The following is a 21,604-nucleotide window of genomic DNA, read 5'->3' on the forward strand; positions in this document are numbered from 1 at the left end:
CAATGGAGGAATCAGATTTCAATAATAGGCTTGTAAATGAAAAGCACACACATCCTATAAGATTCCTTGAGTGCTGAAACAAGCCTCAGGTCTGAAATACTATGTCCAGGCAAGATCTTATTAGAAAATATAACTTCCATGTCCAGATAATAATCAGTTCATTTTGTGGAGTAGGCAGCAATCCATACTTCTCACATTTTAATTTGGAAGAAAACATCAGAAATTGAGACACAGTTCTACAGACTCATTATCAGACTGACAGTGTTCCGTTTGTCAACAGCAATACTAAAATCTTCAGAACAAACACCGATTAAAAAAAGGAAGGAATGTTTTATTTAATGACGCACTCTCAACACATTTTATTTACGGTTATATGGCGTCAGATATATGGTTATGGACCACACAGATATTAAGAGGAAACCCGCTGTCGCCACTTCATGGGCTACTCTTTTCGATTAGCAGCAAAGGATCTTTTATATGCACTATCCCACAGACAGGATAGTACATACCACGGCCTTTGTTACACCAGTTGTGGAGCACTGGCTGGGACGAGAAATAGCCCAATGGGTTCACTGACAGGGAAACACAGATAATGGCTTATGATTTATACTATCAATGATATCATTCCCACTGGCATAGGAAGGTGCCAAAACGTGGGGAGACACACACACACACACATACATATAAATATATGTAAACCATCGCTGTTGCTACTGGATCAAGAAACGTGACATGGCTGTTTGTGAAGTTGATTATCAAAAAGCATGTTTATTAGTGAGCAACATTTTCTGCTGCATACCGTCAATTTCAAACCTTAAATAATAGTAATACATGTACTTTAAATCTTATTAAGAGCAATTTCTAAACCGTAACCACTTTAATATAAATGACAATGGGTACTGAAATAAGGCTGGTGCTTGATAACACTTGTAGAAATTACCATAAATAATGATCCCGATAAGCTTGTTATTCATTCATACCAGTGCTCTCATTGTGCTGATGATATATGTGTGTGTAAATTATACTTAAACAGCTAGCACGCAAAATTATAAAAAATTTGATTGTGGTGTTTTTTGTTAAAGAAAATTTGTGCACAACACAACAAAGTCTTGACATGTGGTAACCTGAAGACAGAACAAGAGTTCTAACTTATTCTGATGCATGCGACATATCAATAGGGAATCAAATGTTGTCAGATAACATTGGTATTAAAACAAAAATGCATTACACATGGATAATTAATGAGGACATATTGTTCCTCAAAAAATTTCTATTTGTAGTTAATATATATCAAATAATGTTATTTACAGTCACATATTATTTAATATATGTACATGCATGTAAAAAGGAAAACAGATGCAGAAATATTCCATTGTCTGTCGTTCAATGAGTGTCTCAAAATACCTGTGCAGGTAAACAGCAATTTTGTGTATATAAATAGCATAAAAAAGAGAAACTACTGTCAATAATTTTTTTAGTTTCCAGAAGATTTTTCTCCAAGGATGACCCCAGTCGTGTTATTTCAGTCTGATCTACTGGAGTAGTCAGCTGTTCCTTGGAGGCCATCATTAAACAACAGCGGTGATGCCTAGAAAGTAAACACACCAATTAGCTGGGCACACTTGAAGAACTACCAAGCGGTACACTGCTGTGTGTCTTGTACATGGTCGATGTCTGCCAGAGTTGACACAGTGCACTGATATTGGACTTGGGCAATCCTGGTTTCAGTACTTACAGTTCACACCGTTTCACACTCGGCTGACTAATCACCAGTTTGTCATATGGGGGGAGCATTAAAGTTTGTTTTGTTTCACACTCGGCTGACTAATAACCAGTTTGTTATATGGGGGGAGCATTAAAGTTTGTTTTGTTTCACACTCGGCTGACTAATCACCAGTTTGTCATATGGGGGGAGCACTAAAGTTTGTTTTGTTTCACACTCGGCTGACTAATCACCAGTTTGTCATATGGGGGGAGCATTAAAGTTTGTTTTGTTTCACACTCGGCTGACTAATCACCAGTTTGTCATATGGGGGGAGCACTAAAGTTTGTTTTGTTTCACACTCAGCTGACTAATCACCAGTTTGTCATATGGGGGGAGCACTAAAGTTTGTTTTGTTTCACACTCGGCTGACTAATCACCAGTTTGTCATATGGGGGGAGCACTAAAGTTTGTTTTGTTTCACACTCGGCTGACTAATCACCAGTTTGTCATATGGGGGGAGCATTAAAGTTTGTTTTGTTTCACACCACCACTAAAGCACATTCATGTATTAATCATCGGCTACTGGATGTCAAACATTTGGTAATTTTGACATATCGTCTTAGAGAGGAAACCTGCTACATCTTTTCATTAGAAGCAAGGGATCTTTTATATGCACCATCCCATAGACAGGATAGCACATACCATGGCCTTTGATATACCACTTGTGATGCACTGGCTGGAATGACAAATAGCCAAGTGAGCCCACCAACAGGGATTGATCTCAAACTAACTGACTCAGTCTACCCATTCCATAGCTTGGTCTGGACCACAGGTATGCGGAAAGGTGGGATGACGGGGAGAAATGACATTTTCGCTATATAAATAGCTTCATATTGATTTGTATATTATTTCATTTTCAGTGTGGTGGTGGCGAGTCAGTATAACATGTGCTAGTTCAATAACAATAACAAGTAGCTTTATTTGGTAACCGACAGGTTTCTTCTCTAGATGAACTGTCAGTCACCACATACAGGTAGACAATCGGGTGATTAAAACAAGAGACATGTTGCTGTTATAAAGAATTGCCTTCCTTTCTCAACCCACCCATGAGTTAGGAATTCCAAGCAGGTTTAAGTTTGACACTGCACATGGCTGGCATTCCGATTAGTGCTTTCAATACATGTGATCAATCAGGTTTGTTCAGAGTCAAAAATAATAACACAGGATTACCTGTCATGGTTCAATGCACACACAACTGCACAGAATTAGAGAAAGTCACTGAGGCTAAGCCATACCACCCTCTATATACTGGCTAATTATAATATGTGGTGATAAAGAGTAGACACCGTAATACAAAATCCTTCAAAAATTATACATGGTACCAGCCCCAACCCCCTCCCATATACAGCTGATGCTAGCAGTACAAGGCTTGCAATTCCTATGTATGGTAGAGAGCAATGTTTGCTTCACAAGTTTTGAGATAGAATAAAAGAATGTATTCCTATTGTTATACACATATACATAATGTATTCCTATTTTTACACACACATACACACAATGTATTCCTATTGTTATACACACATACATAATATATTCCTATTGGTATACACACATACACTTAATGTATTCCTATTGTTATACACACATACATAATATATTCCTATTGGTATACACACATACACTTAATGTATTCCTATTGTTATACACACATACATAATATATTCCTATTGGTATACACACATACACTTAATGTATTCCTATTGTTATACACACAATGTATTCCTATTGTTATACACACATACACATAATGTATTCCTATTGTTATACACACAATGTATTTCTATTGTTATACACACAATGTATTCCTATTGTTATACACACAATGTATTCCTATTGTTATACACATAATGTATTCCTATTGATATACACACAATGTATTCCTATTGTTATACATGCATACACACAATGTATTCCTATTGTTATATACACAATGTATTCCTATTGGTATACACACAATGTATTCCTGTTGATATACACACAATGTATTCCTATTGGTATACACACAATGTATTCCTATTGTTATACACACAATGTATTCCTATTGTTATACACATAATGTATTCCTATTGTTATACACACATACACACAATGTATTCCTATTGTTATACACACAATGTATTCCTATTGTTATACACATAATGTATTCCTATTGATATACACACAATGTATTCCTATTGTTATACACATAATGTTTTCCTATTGTTATACACACAATGTATTCCTATTGGTATACACACAATGTATTCCTATTGTTATACACATAATGTATTCCTATTGATATACACACAATGTATTCCTATTGTTATATACACAATGTATTCCTATTGTTATACACACAATGTATTCCTATTGGTATACACACAATGTATTCCTATTGATATACACACAATGTATTCCTATTGGTATACACACAATGTATTCCTATTGATATACACACAATGTATTCCTATTGTTATACACACAATGTATTCCTATTGGTATACACACAATGTATTCCTATTGATATACACACAATGTATTCCTATTGTTATACACATAATGTTTTCCTATTTTTATACACATGCATAATGTATTCCCACAGACATGACTGTATGCACATAAGGAAGGGCCAAGGTACCAGAGTGATGGAATGACAAATAAACATTTATGGTTCTATGGTGGAGATCAATTATCCCACGATACATCATACACATAGCGGTGAAAACGAGTGTTACAAGCACTGAGCTACCGGTTCTAGTATCCTGCCTCTGTATGTACATCATACACATAGTAGTGAAAACGAGTGTTACAAGCACTGAGCTACCGGTTCTAGTGTCCTGCCTCTGTATGTACATCATACACATAGCGGTGAAAACGAGTGTTACAAGCACTGAGCTACCGGTTCTAGTATCCTGCCTCTGTATGTACATCATACACATAGTAGTGAAAACGAGTGTTACAAGCACTGAGCTACCGGTTCTAGTGTCCTGCCTCTGTATGTACATCATACACATAGCGGTGAAAACGAGTGTTACAAGCACTGAGCTACCGGTTCTAGTGTCCTGCCTCTGTATGTACAAGTCAATCACTGTTTTATTCATTGTTATGTCACATCTAATGAACGTTCAGCCAGCCCTGTTGTCATACACATAGCGGTGAAAACGAGTGTTACAAGCACCGAGCTACCTCTTCTAGTGTCCTGCCTCTGTATGTACAAGTCAATCACTGTTTTATTCATTGTTATGTCACATCTAATGAAGGTTCAGCCAGCCCTGTTGTCATACACAGGCCGTGGCTGTTACAGTGGTATTTGTCAATGACCAGGTTAATGCTTTTTAGCAATTACTTAGAGACAAGATGGTAAACCAGAGTTAATGGTTGTTAGTGATTGCAGTATACTTAGTGACAAGTTGGTGTTGTGAGTTAATGGTTGTTAGTGATTGCAGTATACTTAGTGACAAGTTGGTGTTGGGAGTTAATGGTTGTTAGTGATTGCAGTATACTTAGTGAGAAGTTGGTATTGTGAGTTAATGGTTGTTAGTGATTGCAGTATACTTAACGACAAGTTGGTGTTGAGTTAATGGTTGTTAGTGATTGCAGTATACTTAACGACAAGTTGGTGTTGAGTTAATGGTTGTTAGTGATTGCAGTATACTTAACGACAAGTTGGTGTTGGGAGTTAATGGTTGTTAGTGATTGCAGTATACTTAACGACAAGTTGGTGTTGGTGCCTTACATATCCACACTATTAAATGTGGTTCTCCAGACAGTGGATGAATGTAATTTAGAAGAGGAAAACAAAGTGGCTTAAAGGTGTTAAAACTTATGTTGGGTCACAAACCCAGCACCGCCCAGACATACTGTATTAAATAGCTTAACCACTATATTATGTCACTGACACACACTGTATTAAATAGTTTAACCACTATATTATGTCACTGACACATACTGTATTAAATAGCTTAACCACTATATTATGTCACTGACACACACTGTATTAAATAGCTTAACCACTATATTATGTCACTGACACACACTGTATTAAATAGCTTAACCACTATATTATGTCACTGACATGAGTGTAATGGTATAGAGCGCACTCACTGATTTATTAATCGGCTATCAGATGTCAAACATTTGTAATTCTGACAGTCTCAGAGAAAACCTGCTACATGTTCCCACAGACTTTGATATATACTAGTCATCTGTCCCTCTGTGTTACGAAAACATAACTGGAACAGCTTAGTAGTTAGCACTACACAGGAAGCGCAGGGTCTCCAATGAGAGAAACGCATGCCAAGGTTGTTAAACATTCCACACACATTTTAGTGCATTCATCCAATTCATTCACTATACGCTGTATATATAATAGGTACCAGTATCACGGTTACTAGATGCAGTAACCTACTTGAACACATGCATTCACAAGTACATACATTAGTGCATGTAAAGTAGTCTGATTAATATTTATGTCAAGTGACAGAATTGTGGTACACTATGAAACATGCAAATACACTGATGCACATGGCAGATTTATGTAAACACCGTGGACAACTGCTGCTGGTTGAAGGTAAATTTTACATCACTAAAGAATATATATGCAAAAACAATAACCTAACATGCATCCACGTGGTAGGGCAGGTCATAGCCTGTATACTAGTGGTAAAGTGCTCACTTGATACACAGCGAGTTTGTGATTTTGCCCCATCGTTGGGCCCATTGGGCTATTTCTCGTCCCAGCCAGTGCACCATAACTGGAGTACCAAGGGTTGTGGTATGTGCTATCCTGTCTGTGGATGGTGCATATAAAAGATTCTTTGCTACTTACGGAAAAATGTAGAACTATTCAGATTAAGAAATTAATGCCAACTATGTTCATATTAAGACTACCAATATTAAAATAATAATAATAACTTTTGTTTTGAAGAAAGAAGAAAACTAATGATTACTTTAAATTTACATAAAATTAAGCTTAGCCTTATATACAAACTATCTACTACTGCTGCCTATTTCTAGCATTGTTTCCAGATTAAACTATGAGATGCAATAACTACTGGCCATAACTACTGGCCATTCCACAACAAGAGTCTCAAGCCTTGCGTTTGGCGCTAACAGTGAAGGACGAATCAGACGGAGACCACTCTGCGAGAAATGGCCAATCTCCACGAATGCGGCCAGGTATTGACCAGTTGTACAGCACAAACTGTGAACTCCCAGTGGCCTTGTCTTGTCAGTCTGATCAGCACTGATCACTGCCTGCAAGGAGCGGCAGCCCAGCTCTCCACTGGGTCACGAGTTCACACCCAGGTCACACACCAGTCAGCCTTTTGAGGCACAATATTTATTAAAAGACAGCTGCCAAATAATACCACAGCAACAAGACTGGGGCTTCTTTACTGAGTGTCCTCTCCACCAATAAGGCAGCCATATTATATTTTGTCTATTTCTGTCAAAGGGTGTATTGACAGCTTTAACAGCATACAAGAAATATAGCAGACATATATAATAATATGAAAGCAGTATTAACAACATATAATGTATAAGTAACTAATTAAACAAGCAATATAGATAGCAGTATACATTGCACTAGCAATTTAACATATTATGAGTAGCCAGGGGTAGCTTTGAGTATGCAGAACATTTTACCGAATTACATATTAAACTATAAAAATTGCACGAACCCTCAGTTATTTTCCAACAAAATAATATATGAAATTATTTTAATAAATTAAAATAAAATCCACCATTTGTTTTTAAAATCCATAATTGGTAAATCTGACAAGTAGCAGAGCTAACCCTACAGCAGTATAGTAAACTATGAGCAGTATAGCAAACTATGAGCAGTATAGCAAACTGAGCAGTATAGCAAACTGAGCAGTATAGCAAACTATGAGCAGTATAGTAAACTATGAGCAGTATAGTAAACTATGAGCAGTATAGCAAACTGAGCAGTATAGTAAACTATGAGCAGTATAGTAAACTATGAGCAGTATAGTAAACTATGAGCAGTATAGTAAACTATGAGCAGTATAGCAAACTGAGCAGTATAGTAAACTATGAGCAGTATAGCAAACTGAGCAGTATAGTAAACTATGAGCAGTATAGCAAACTACGAGCAGTATAGCAAACTACGAGCAGTATAGCAATATAGTAAACTATGAGCAGTATAGCAATATAGTAAACTGAGCAGTATAGTAAACTAAAGCAGTATAGCAAACTACGAGCAGTATAGCAAACCATTAGCAGTATAGTAAACTATGAGCAGTATAGTAAACTAAGAGCAGTATAGCAATATAGTAAACTATGAGCAGTATAGCAATATAGTAAACTATGAGCAGTATAGCAAACTATGAGCAGTATAGTAAAATATGAGCAGTATAGTAAACTATGAGCAGTATAGCAAACTATGAGCAGTATAGTAAACTATGAGCAGTATAGCAAACTAGAGCAGTATAGCAAACTAGAGCAGTATAGTAAACTATGAGCAGTATAGTAAACTGAGCAGTATAGCAGTACAGTAACTATGAACAGTATAGCAGTATAGTAAACTATAAGCAGTATAGCAGTATAGTAAACTGTGAGCAGTATAGCAGTGTATTGAAAAGTATATAACGGCATATGAGATATATAACGGCATATGAGATATATATAACGGCATATGAGAAGTATAACAGGGTATCAGACGTATAACAGCGTATCGGACATAAAACAGCATATGAAATGTATAACAGCATATGAGACATATAGGAGAGGGCCTTGTAAGTTGGATAACTTGTGCCCAATCCATCTGTACCTTATATGCAATAAAATATGTTTGAATCAATGAGAAGTATAACAAATATGAGAAGTATAACACAATATGAGAAGTATAACACAATATGAGAAGTATAACACAGACAAGTATAACACAGTCAAGTATAACACAATGAGAAGTATAACACAATGAGAAGTATAACACAATGAGAAGTATAACACAATGAGAAGTATAACACAATGAGAAGTATAACACAGTCCAGTATAACACAGACAAGTATAACACAGACAAGCAGTGTAACAGGGTCTACCAAGTGGCTCTTGCTATCTGCCACACATGTTGTGCAGGCGCCCAGACAAGGGGTGATAAGGATGATTACATCTGCCTCCTGTCAGCCCTGCTTTAATGAACTGGCAGGTTTCTCTCACAGCACGGCTACAGACTCCAGCGTCATGGTCGACAAGACAATTCCTTAGAGAACCTCAGTCCAGGCCAGATTCTAGATCTCACATCCACACTTAATGCTCATACTATGATAGCAATGACAATAATCCACAATTATTTAAAACTTCATTCCTTGGGTTAATTAATCATCAGTTACCAAATGTCAAACATTTGATAATTTTTACATTTAGTTTTATAGAGGAAACCTGCTACATTTTCCATCAGTAGCAAGGGCTGTTTTATAGCCACCATCCATCCCACTGACAGACTAGCATCTACAACAGGCTTTCATATACCAGCCGTGGTGAACTGGCTGCAACTATCTGTAGCCATAAATATTTAAAATCTGAAGACTAGTTTTGTTTGGAGGGTTGTCATAATTGGACTAAATAATTTTATACTTATAAATTTAACATTTTAATATAAATTGGATCCATGGGAAAATATAGATATCAGATTTAATGGCTAGAGAAATACACAAGGATTGGAGGCAATTAACAATCAGTTCAAGTAAATAAAAACTAAAAAGAATTCTCATCCATACAATTTGAATAAACTGTTGCCAGAGATACAGTGTGCTGTAATTCATAAAGCTCTGACATGGTCACTATGATGTCAAACTGGTGTAGCTACATGATGGGAGTGTACATTGCACCCATCCCACTATACATACGTAATGGAATGACCTTTTCAGCTGTGAAAAAACACATTAGTTACACAGTGTTTTCATATCAAAATATCAAACTTGTTCAGGGAGAATAAAACAATTTTCAAATGTGCTGCATACATTTTATACATCACATGCATGCAGTACTCATATTATATGTAGGTACTGTCACATGTACACTTTATCTGTGTATGTATACTATATATAGTACATGTAATAATATGTTTAATTTATTTCATACAGCACATATATAGAGGATAATAAACAAGTTACCAGTTATTATCAAATTTATGTCCCGAGTGAAATAATTTTGAAAATTATTTTATGAGGGACATAAATTTGATAATAACTGGTACTGAGTGTGTTATTCTATTTATTATGGTAATACCTAAGCTATTTTTTCTTTAAAAGCCTTTATTTTGGACACACATGTATAAAAACAATGTAAACCACTTGACACACTAGCTGTTCTAAGTATTGCTATAACTTTGTATTTTAATTACTTTCATAGATAATGTTCAAAAACAAAAGTTTTCTTTATTTTTGTACACAAGCTATAATAAATTGCATTAACATGACATTTTGTTATAAATTTAACACCAAAAACAGAAAGCCGTAGACGCACTCTTTAAACTACATGACGTCATTTAGTGTTTGCCAAATCGTGATGACGTCATATTTAGTACCAACAAGGTAATTGGTTTGTAAGCTTCAAATCGTCCAATAGTTCATTAGACCAATGCAGAATATTTCCCACTACATAAATACGGAAAATATTTTCCCTATTGTAAGTGACCACAGGGGTAATAAACATGCATATCACCTGTCCACTTTATGTAATCAAATCAAATGTGTGTGTAGTGTGTGCAATTTTCTTTTTTTTCTCTATTTCAATTAGACCATCGTGGAAGTCACACAATGCTCAGTGTGTAAAGAGGTTCTGTGATCCATACTTATGTATAAAAGTAAACAAGTTCAATTTATAAATGACATAAGTAACAACGATATTATAAACATTAATTTGTAACCAGATTATTAGTACAAGTGTCAGTTTCACACTTGCAGGAAGGTTGATCAAACTACATACATCTAGGATTGATTCACCCATTGCACATTGACGTATAATGTTTGGGCGGTGGTTTCTGTTCGCTTACCAGTGTTGTATTACACAGTACAACAAGTTAACAGTTGTCTCACCATAAAAAGGATTAGTTTTTCTGGATTTACCAATATGTATCAGAACATGGTATTATATATACACTGTAAAAAAAATAAGAAAAAAAATTTGCCTACCACAAAACCTACAAACTGCTATAGTCCATCCTATCCTAGTACAAATTTGTTTTTATATAATTTCAGTTTGGTTTGAAGAAGAAATTTGTGTGTGTAGTTTAAAAAACAAATGGCTCAGAAATAAATAACTTGTAGTAAAGTCAATAATATAAAAAGAAATGGACTCTTGGAGGTTGGGTAATCATCAAAAACCTACTGTACATTTGTGTTACCCAAGTGCGAGAATGCACCAGACAGGTCAAATATGTAGGTCAATGTTTTCACAAGAATACTCTCACACACCAGCAGACAAATAGCAATGTATCATTACACAACACATCCATGCAGACACTGTCTATTGTTCTACCTCGTTCTAATGGTAAGTCCTAGTGAAACTCATCACATCATCCATGCAGACACTGTCTATTGTTCTACTTCATTCTACATGGTAAGTCCTAGTGAAACTCATCACATCATCCATGCAGACAGTTTATTGTTCTACTTCGTTCTACATGGTAAGTCCTAGTGAAACTCATCACATCGTATTAAACATGTATAAAAGTGTTTTCACAAGTGTAGCTACAGTTGTGCATGAAGTAGGTAATATTACACAGGTAATGTAACAAAACCCACCCAGTTATACTCCCCTGTTCTTAGTTCCTAAAATAGCAACAACATTTGTCATCTTTTTTTAAACAATGTAACGTAACCCTTGACCAACCACTTGTATGTGATTATTTTGTACATGTCACTATGTTAGTTTTTGGCACCATAACAGTATTTGGTGTCATGTGGACTGGGATGCCTTCTGAAGTAACCAAAATGTCTGCTTCACTCAAGGATACATTTTAGTCACCAGTCCATCTTTACTAGACAGCTTGTTGTTCACAGATGGCACCTTTGTACTGGTGTGTTTTGTAGTTATTATTAAGTAATACCAGTAGGTATCAAATCATAGATCTATAGATATTTGAGGTGAGAAATTAAGAACTTTTTAAATGTTAGTCATGGTAAATATTATAGTTAAATGCATCAAGTGATCAACAGAACATGTGTACTAACCATGTCCTGTTCTAAGGAGTTACAGAGTTAAGCCTTTTTTCAACATTGTAGAACAAAGATGTAGTTTAAAGAATGGCCTAAAGGGAAATTTATACATACAAAATTATAACAATGTTTTACAATTTACCCAACTCTAGTACATCATCTTTTATACATTAGTTATCTACTGTCAGGGGTTAGGAAATATGTAACTGTTAACACAAAGTATTTGGGAAAAGCAACATTTGAATAATCTATTCCACTTCCAGTAGAATGAACTACTAATCCATTAGAGTTGTTATTAAAGGGAGAGAGTAAACTTAAACATGAGCCATATATGTTGGAAAGATGCATACCTGGACCACCAACACATACTGACACTTTAAAGGGAGAGTAAACTTAAACATGAGCCGTATATGTTGGAAAGATGCATACCCGGACCACCAACACATACTGACACTTTAAAAATGTGTAATTTTAGAGTTAATTTAAAAACGTGATTATTCCTGCTAACTGGGGACAGCTATATTCTTTTGTTTTCGGTGCGTCCAGAATTCTAGCCTGGGGTGAAGTGATGTCAGCTCTGACCAACTCCTGTACGCACAGTGTAAACAAAGACAGTCATTTACGATAAGGCACTTTACTTTTAACTTGTAAAATAATATAAATGACGTGATAATATAATACATTATTTAACTAAATCTATTTCAATTTACATTAATAGCACGAACTGTGGTTATAGTATTTTTATCTCTTAAAAAATCTATGCATACTATTAGGCCTATTGGTAGGTTACGTTGGAGAAAAGACGACCACTCATGATATACAAGTATAATTTTCTTTTCTTTGGGACTACATTATTGGTCAGTTCTGTGATTTTAGATGGAAAAGTCTATTTACGGTAATAAAGCAGGAGGGCTGACAATGTCCGTTACGATTTTAGGGGTGTCTGCGCGGTCACCACACAATACCCTGTGATCTTAAGAAAAGAGGCACACATTTTTAGTGTGTCTAGATACATTGACTGGTGACCATCCAAAATATACACGTGCCAATCAGGAACCACAAGTACAGGCCACAGAAAGAAAATACCAATTAACTAAGAAAACACAGATTATTATTTCAGTACATACTGTGGGATAATGTATGGAAAAAACTTAATTATTAATAGTTATTTTGACACGTTGACAAAGGTTGTTTATTATGTATTAAAAAATAATATATACTTATTAATGGCTTACTTGGATGAATATTAATACAGAACATTGCGATGCATCAGCAAAAATCAGGTACGTTTTGTTTATTCAGTTCTAAGACTAATTCCTGACGTGACACGTTAGGTATTACGTAACCACTGGCTCACTAGATCACATATTCACTGGGATAGTACAAAATGGCTGTGCCCATTATATATAATAGCCATCACATTTAACCATTTTATTAATTAACTATAGGTACGATTATACTTGTTAATATTAAGCAATAATTTGCATTAAACATCATTGAATATGCAAACCAGTCCAAAAGTCTTGCACGAGGATTCCTTTAAGGCTAAAATACACGTCTGCATGTAACACACCACACACAAGTGAAATACACGTCTGCATGTAACACACCGCACACAACTGCAATACACGTCTGCATGTAACACACCGCACACAACTGAAATACACGTCTGCATGTAACACACCGCACACAAGTGAAATACACGTCTGCATGTAACACACCGCACACAAGTGAAATTCACGTCTGCATGTAACACACCGCACACAAGTGAAATACACGTCTGCATGTAACACACCGCACACAAGTGAAATTCACGTCTGCATGTAACACACCGCACACAAGTGAAATACACGTCTGCATGTAACACACCGCACACAAGTGAAATACACGTCTGCATGTAACACACCGCACACAAGTGAAATACACGTGTGCATGTAACACACCGCACACAAGTGAAATACACGTCTGCATGTAACACACCGCACACAAGTGAAATACACGTCTGCATGTAACACACCGCACACAAGTGAAATACACGTCTGCATGTAACACACCGCACACAAGTGAAATACACGTCTGCATGTAACACACCGCACACAATTGAAATACACGTCTGCATGTAACACACTGCACACAACTGAAATACACGTCTGCATGTAACACACCGCACACAACTGAAATACACGTCTGCATGTAACACACCGCACACAATTGAAATACACGTCTGCATGTAACACACCGCACACAACTGAAACAATTTACTATCAACACACCACACACAATTGAAATACACGTCTGCATGTAACACACCGCACACAACTGAAACAATTTACTATCAACACACCACACACAACTGAAACAATCTACTATCAACACACCACACACAACTGAAACAATCTACTATCAACACACCACACACAACTGAAACAATCTACTATCAACACACCACACACAACTGAAACAATCTACTATCAACACACCACACACAACTGAAACAATCTACTATCAACACACCACACACAACTGAAACAATCTACTATCAACACACCACACACAACTGAAACAATCTACTATCAAAACATGTCACGATTGCTTAATTACAGTAAATTCAGGGCTATCTATGAAACTTCAAAAATTACAAATAACAGTTACATAACTTATTTCGCCAAGTTAAAATAAAATTCACCATTGGCAAATGCCAGAGCTAGCCCTAAAATTATTCAGTTTTCAATTTAATTTCAATCCACAGTTGCAATTGTGTACAACTGAGTACGTTTCGCTTGGCACAAACATCATGTGTGAAAGACACTGGTGGACTGCATGATGAGTGACCTATTTCCTACCTTAGTGATAAACATTGTTAAACAAAGAAACCAGCTGATGTACATGTTGTATAAAATGTGTCACAACCCTATAAATTCATAAGCCCCAGCCAAAAAGAGTCTTCTTTTATGCTGGTTTCATGATAAAGCCTAAAAAGACAATTTAATATTTCTGGGAACCCAACCCTGCATAAAAAATAAGGGCAGACCTTTAGGTTTTTCAAAGTATATTTTTTTTCATTTTAAAAATTACTATGTAGGTGAAGAGTATGTACACATTATTCTATCTGGTCCCATGAGGTGAATGTAAAATACAAATACAAACAGCCAATCTACCCTACAACAGGGCTGGTCATATCATAAACTTTTCAAATGCCCACTGGCCAAGTAACTATCAAATTTCACTCGCCCACAAACAAGTTAACTTGTCGAAAAATGTAAGCAGTTTAAATCAAAATGAAACTGTACATCTCCAACAATTTCACATCATACAAAGCACTTGTAAGTCTTGTATTACTAAATATGTTTATTTCCTTTAATTTGTAAATGTAACCCAAAATAAATTGCTATCGGAATGAAGGAAAATTGGAAATGAGTTTATGGGTTTTTTTGTTTTAACTTAAAAACATTACTTTGGAATGATCATCGAAAATATGATCATCATACCAGATGCTACTTTGAGTTAATGATTTCATAGTGAATAACATTAATTTTGGTGGGGGGTTGGGAATTAAAAAAATTTAGGGGTCATGACGGACTAGTGCATTAAAGAGATTTTGTTTTAAATATTTAAATAAGTATACCCTTCTATTTTTCAGGATGAATTGTACTTGTACATGCATAATGCATGACACTGCATTTATGGACATTTTTTTTTTTTTTTGGGGGGGGGGGGGGGGTATACCTCTAGGGCCTCCACAAGTCCAAAATATTGGACTTGAGTAGCCTACTCGAGGGTCAAACTCAACCCGGACCCGAGTACCTGGCACTTACACTAGATGATGATGAGATTAAGGAATAAACTAAAACAGCATTATGCATCTTAATTCCAGCATTGGACATGGATCCCAAATGAAGCCATTGTATTGCATTTAGAAACCGGTTGATATGTTGTGATGTGACGGTTTAACAGCCAGATTTAAAAGAGAAACTAGCACTTGATCATATAATTATTGTGCAACTTATATTGTTGGATTATTTACTGCTGAAATTATTGTCCTACATTGTCCACTGTATTATAGTGGATCATTGTATTCCACCAGTGCCGATTTATAAGGGGGCAAAGGGGACAATGTCCCAGGTCCCCCTGCCAGAGGGTCCCCATGACTAAGAGCTACTTATATATATATATAAAACAAATGTAATAATTATAAAATTAGTTCATTTTTTAAATTTGTCATGCAATTTAATTTCTATGTTGAGGAGACCTGAAGTGCCCCGGACCCCTGTCCCCATGGTCTAAATCGGGCCGGAATTTCACATTGTCTTGCTAGACTCGGCCCATGCCCAAGTACCCGAGTACTTGTGGAGACCCTAGGTTATTCACTGTTCTTTAACATTTAGTCAATAAAATTTTAATTGCATGTATCTAATATATCAAATTAATTGGGAAACAAGTGCGAAAATGTGCAGATGGACAACCTAATTTCGTAATACGAAATGTGACTATGTTGGTGAAAAAACAACCGTGCTGTGGCAATTCCCTGACCTCGTTTTACTCCACACGTGTGGTGCACGAGCTCACATAGATAAAATGAAAACTAACTTTACAAAGAGTCTACTTATTCATTTTAGTAACGTTCTAAACATCTTTTTCTCGATCCTTTAACGTTTTCGGCAATTTACTTCACGGACACCGACATGAAATACCATGATTTATGAATAAAGGCCTAATTTCTTAAACGCCTTCAAAAAAGAGCGGCGCTTATTCAAAGACGTGGGCCAACTTCCGGTCAAATATGTTACTGATATATTAATCAGGGGCCACGCACACATTGTATGCATATAGGGGTGGAGTTGGGGTCAGTTATAATTTTCTTACTTACACAACCAATAGAAGGCTGTGAATGGCCTCGCGGTCTTGGCCAAGCTTTAAAATGGCAGACGACGCTTGGTGCAGACTACGGAATTACAAAAATTGTAAGTGTACAAAAGGGATATAGTGTTTTCCCTAGAAATGTGGCAAGGCATGGTAGACAAAACACTTTGGGGGCAATTTTGACCATTTTCAGGGCACTTTTTTTTGCATTAAAGACAAAAACAACAATTGAAATAAACATAAATGTAATTAATGTTCTTGCTTTAATAAATGAATGGCAAAATATATAACAGATATTTTTATTAATTAATAATAATTTTTTTAGTGTTTTATCAAGGCAATTTTAGAATTATTGAAAAAGGTTTTTTTAAACTCAGTGCAACATGGCACTGATTAAGGGAAGATTGTGCTAGACTAGTGAGGCATGGTGCTGCGCCATGCTAAAACACTAGGATAAACAGGCAGTTTGTGTTCGGAAATTGTGGTTGCTCGGCGGATGACTAAATTATAAGACTGAATTGTACATTTTTGCTCGTCTGGGGCGAGCGGACAAGTACTTTTGGCCAGCTCTGCTACATGTACCTAATTTTTCTTTTCTTCTTTTTGCACATTCCCAGAGAAATAAAATTTATTTAAGGCCTAATGAAGACCAGATCTGGGGTGGTAGAACACTCAGAGGGAGTTCCAAATGTGAATCTTAAAAACAATTGACAAATTTTATTTTAACTTGGCAAAATAATTTCATACATATAATAATTGATATTTTATTGGAAAAAGTTGGTTTATGCAAATACATGTAATATGACACTACGCATTCACTTTAATGGCATGATTATCAATTTACCACATAAAATTAATTTTTAAAACTGATCATTGTTTCCTACAGGTATCTACACTATTTTCCGTTTCTAATTTCAGCACATACTAGGGCACAAGCAACATTTTTTGTTTGGCCTTTTTCATTTGATTTAATTCAGGGTTTTCGTTATAATGCACATCACTGGGGGTTCGGTATAATCGGATTATCATCTTAAAATACATTACATGTTTAAATGTGACATTTCTCTTAGGTTATTGTAGACCACAGTTCATACACCTTGTTATCAAGCTAATTCCATCACTTTCTACGAGTTTAGAAAGACACTTTAATGCATGACATTTGCTTCAAGGATTTCTCCTACATCATTAATATTAAAATATTACATTGTTTTGACATAAATGAATGACCTTTGTTTGTGTTATTATTATATACATTTTTTCATTGTCTATTGTTGCACATAGGCCAACCTGTTTCTTCTTGTGTTTTGTTGTTGTTGTTTTGTGTGTTTTGTTGTTGTTTTGTGTGTTTTGTTGTTGTTTTGTGTGTTTTGTTGTTGTTTTGTGTGTTTTTTTTACAATTGAGGAATGTTCTCTGGTTTGTGCTACAATGTATGACAATACTTGGTAATACAATGTAAAACAATATTATTATTCTTTTTATAAAGTGTAAAACATACTTGTAGTACAATGTAAATTAATACAGTACAAAGTATAAGTAAACTTGTGTAAAATGTATATGAAATGCCTTGAATTGGCATTCCAAATTATACCACCACCAACTAGATTCTTTCAACTTGTAGTAGTACTTACTACTAGTAATAACTGTAAACTGTGTGCACCCCACCCCCCCCCCCCCCCCCCCCCCCCCCAAAAAAAACACGTTTTGGCACCTTCCTACACCCACAACAATGCTGTCAAATGGGCATTTATCAAAATGGTGGTTTATTCCATATATATACATCTCTATTTAGTGCCTGTCTGTAGGAAGTAGCAGTAAGAAGAAAGTCTATCAGAAGTTGGTTTTGTTTAACACCACCACTAGAGCACATTGATTTATTAATCAATGGCTATGGAAGGGACCTGTGGGCATCAAGAAAATGTAAACATGGTCCTAGAATATGTGTCAAGATGGGACAATCAAGTAGTTAGGGTTGGTTTTTTAAATCTTTTTTCACATGAATTCCTGACCAAGCAGGTGAATATTTGAAGCAAATGACAAACAGGACACACAACCATGTCATAGTTGTGTGTGTTTATGCACCAGTAGAGCTGCGATTATTTGCCAGTTCGGATCCTAAAATTGTTTTCATTAGCTGGCCACGTCTATAATCAGGACACCAGTACTAAGACAATGCATTGTGCAACAACAAACACTTATAATCTCCAACTATACCAGTGAACATATTACATTCTGTCTGTGGTTTGTAGCAGTCTGCTAAACATGCACACTGTGTTGTATGCAATAATCCATTGTTATCTACCAGCAGGTAATTAAAAATAATATGTGCAGTGTTGGTCATGTGGTTAACATTCCCTTAAAGAGATGGACCCTAGTTTTTAAACATTACAGCATATTTTTCACTAGTACTGCTGTTTATGATAACTGAAATCAGACATTAATAAGATTTTATTGTTTACATTATTCATATTAAAAAAACATGTTTCTGGTAAGTCTTGTGTTTGTAATAAATGAAATGCATTTTTCATATTTTTTAAAATGCACATACCTGTGAGAAGTAAAGACTAAGGAGAAGAAATGTTAGTGATTTCCCTAGAAATTAGACAAGGCATGGTATACCAAACATTTTTGGGGCATTTTCACCATTTTCGGAGCACTTGTTTTTCATTAAAAATACACAAAAATTTATGGAAATAAATATTAATGTAATTTATGTGCTTACTTTAATAAATGAATGGCAAAAGATATAAACGGCATATTTTATTAATTAATAATACCTTTTTGGTGTTTTATAAAGAATTAATTTCTGAAAAAGGCTTGTTTAATCTCAGGGCAGCATGGCGCTGATTAAGGCAAGATGGTGCTAGACTATTGAGGCATGGTGCTGCACCATGCTACAACCAGCTAGGGAAAACACTAAATGTAGTCTATTTTTTAAAAGGTATTTGAACTACTTCCCCATTTCAACACCACAGACTCTTGTTTCACTCTATTGTAACTTTATCCAATTGTGTTACTGGTTTGTAGATTAACTAAACTTAATGTACATTTTCACTTGCTAAAATTATGGTCTATGTCTTTAAGAATTGGCTGATAGCCTAACTAACCCCATTCAAATATGTACTGCTGGTGTTCGCTTTGTTTTACTAGCATATTTTAAATTAATAATTGGTTGTCTTCAATCAGAATATCATCAGTTATTCCACGACAAGTTACATCAATTTTTTGGAACTTAAGTACTTTACAGGATCCAGGAAATATTTTAAGGGGACAAGGACAAAAAGGACACTTGGACCAACTTGTAAAATTGCAAAGCAATAATTTCCAAAATAAGTTAAAAAAGGGGGGGGGGAGGTACTTGAATACATGTATTTAGTGGGGTGGGCCTTTAACCCTCCCTCTGGGTCTACCTCTTCACTTAAAAAAGCTGTGTCATAATATCAAAGTTGAAAGCAGTCTACATGCACATACAAGCTAGGCAGATTCCTATTTGCCTAATTTATTTGGTCTAGTTTAAGTCCAGCCCACTGACCCAGATTAACGACATAATTACATGTGCGTTAAACTGGGCATTGTTCACGGGCTAAATTAAATTAGCCCAACAAGAGGGGCATTTTTTTGTGTTTATTCCACCAAAACCTGTACAGCGGGACAATAGTTAACCCTTTGTGGTCTACTGAGTGATTCATTGTTACACCCACGGCCAGGCAAGCCCAGTCTGGTTTTCCACTGACAAAGGGCCACAGTTCACCAAGTTTACACTCATTTTACCAAGTAGAAAACACGAAATTAACAAAAACCAAAGCGAGCAAAATATTCACAAGACTTCATAATATATTCCGCAGACCAGTTTAAAATTAGAAATATTAATTTGTCGCCGATAAAGGACTTTTAATTGGACACGTCAAAACGTACACAAAGGATTTCGTAGGGACGACAAAAGAATGTAGAGAATTCTACTCACCAAACGACGCCAAACGCTCCGTATCCTATGGGTCGGTCGGGCTGTATATCCTGTGGCTGGACCACCTGGAAATAGGGGACGGTCACGGCAGCGGCAAGGATTGCCTGTTGGGACGTGGTTTGGGCCAAGCCACCCTGAAAAGTCATGATATGTCTGGCCGGGAGTCGGTTTCCTACCAGCGCCATTACAAATCCATACACAATCGCTCTCGACCCGTCCGGTCGGAAAATTATCTCAGCTCCAACTTTCCTGATGGCAGCATACCCAGAATGGCTTCTCGTCTCTTTAGCAGTGACTCCCCTACGAATCGGGAGAGTTTGGTGACTAAAGGTGAAGTTTTGACGGAGAAAATCGACATAAAACTCTTAGTAAGCGGGGCACTGACTCACTGCAGCTTGTGAGTCCAGCACACAAAGACGATCACGTGACCACGCCTATACGTTTCCCAAGATTCAAAGGCCGTTTCCTCTACAGATAAAATCAGAAATCAGCTGATTCGTTTTTTTTAAATGGAATTAACCATTTGGATGTTACAGTCTGGTGGTTAATTCTACTGTTCGTGGTCTTACCTGTATCATATCAGAACAGTATTTTTTTTACTAGAGTAAACAATGTATTACAATAATTGTGTTTTAAGGAAAAGTGTTGGTTAGCCTATATAAAGACCTTTCCCTATATTATACAACTTAAATATTAGCTGGACAACGTGGAGATTTTAGAAAGTACTGTTTAGTATTGAAAAATTTAAAACTATTGCATTATTAAGCTGTCGAAATATAAATATTTGTATATATATACTACTCAAAAGAATTTAAGGGTCAAAAATTTATAACCAAATAAGTTTCAGAGTGTAT

The 21,604-nt window shown here is 35.9% G+C and overlaps 1 protein-coding gene across 1 annotated transcript in view; it reads right to left on the reverse strand.

The window, feature by feature from the left end:
* The window catches only part of LOC121367375 (serine/threonine-protein kinase NLK-like), a 78,929-nt gene extending 57,791 nt beyond the window's left edge, over positions 1 to 21,138 (reverse strand). Inside the window, exon 1 of the mRNA XM_041491512.1 lies at positions 20,751 to 21,138. Within this exon, the coding sequence (XP_041347446.1) occupies positions 20,751 to 20,935 (185 nt within the window). The 5' untranslated portion in view covers positions 20,936 to 21,138. The remainder of the gene's footprint in view (positions 1 to 20,750) is intronic.
* Positions 21,139 to 21,604: the final 466 nt, after the last annotated feature.

The sequence above is a fragment of the Gigantopelta aegis genome, chromosome 3 (genome assembly GCF_016097555.1).
Source record: "Gigantopelta aegis isolate Gae_Host chromosome 3, Gae_host_genome, whole genome shotgun sequence".
In the NCBI taxonomy this organism is placed as follows: Eukaryota; Metazoa; Mollusca; class Gastropoda; order Neomphalida; family Peltospiridae; genus Gigantopelta; species Gigantopelta aegis.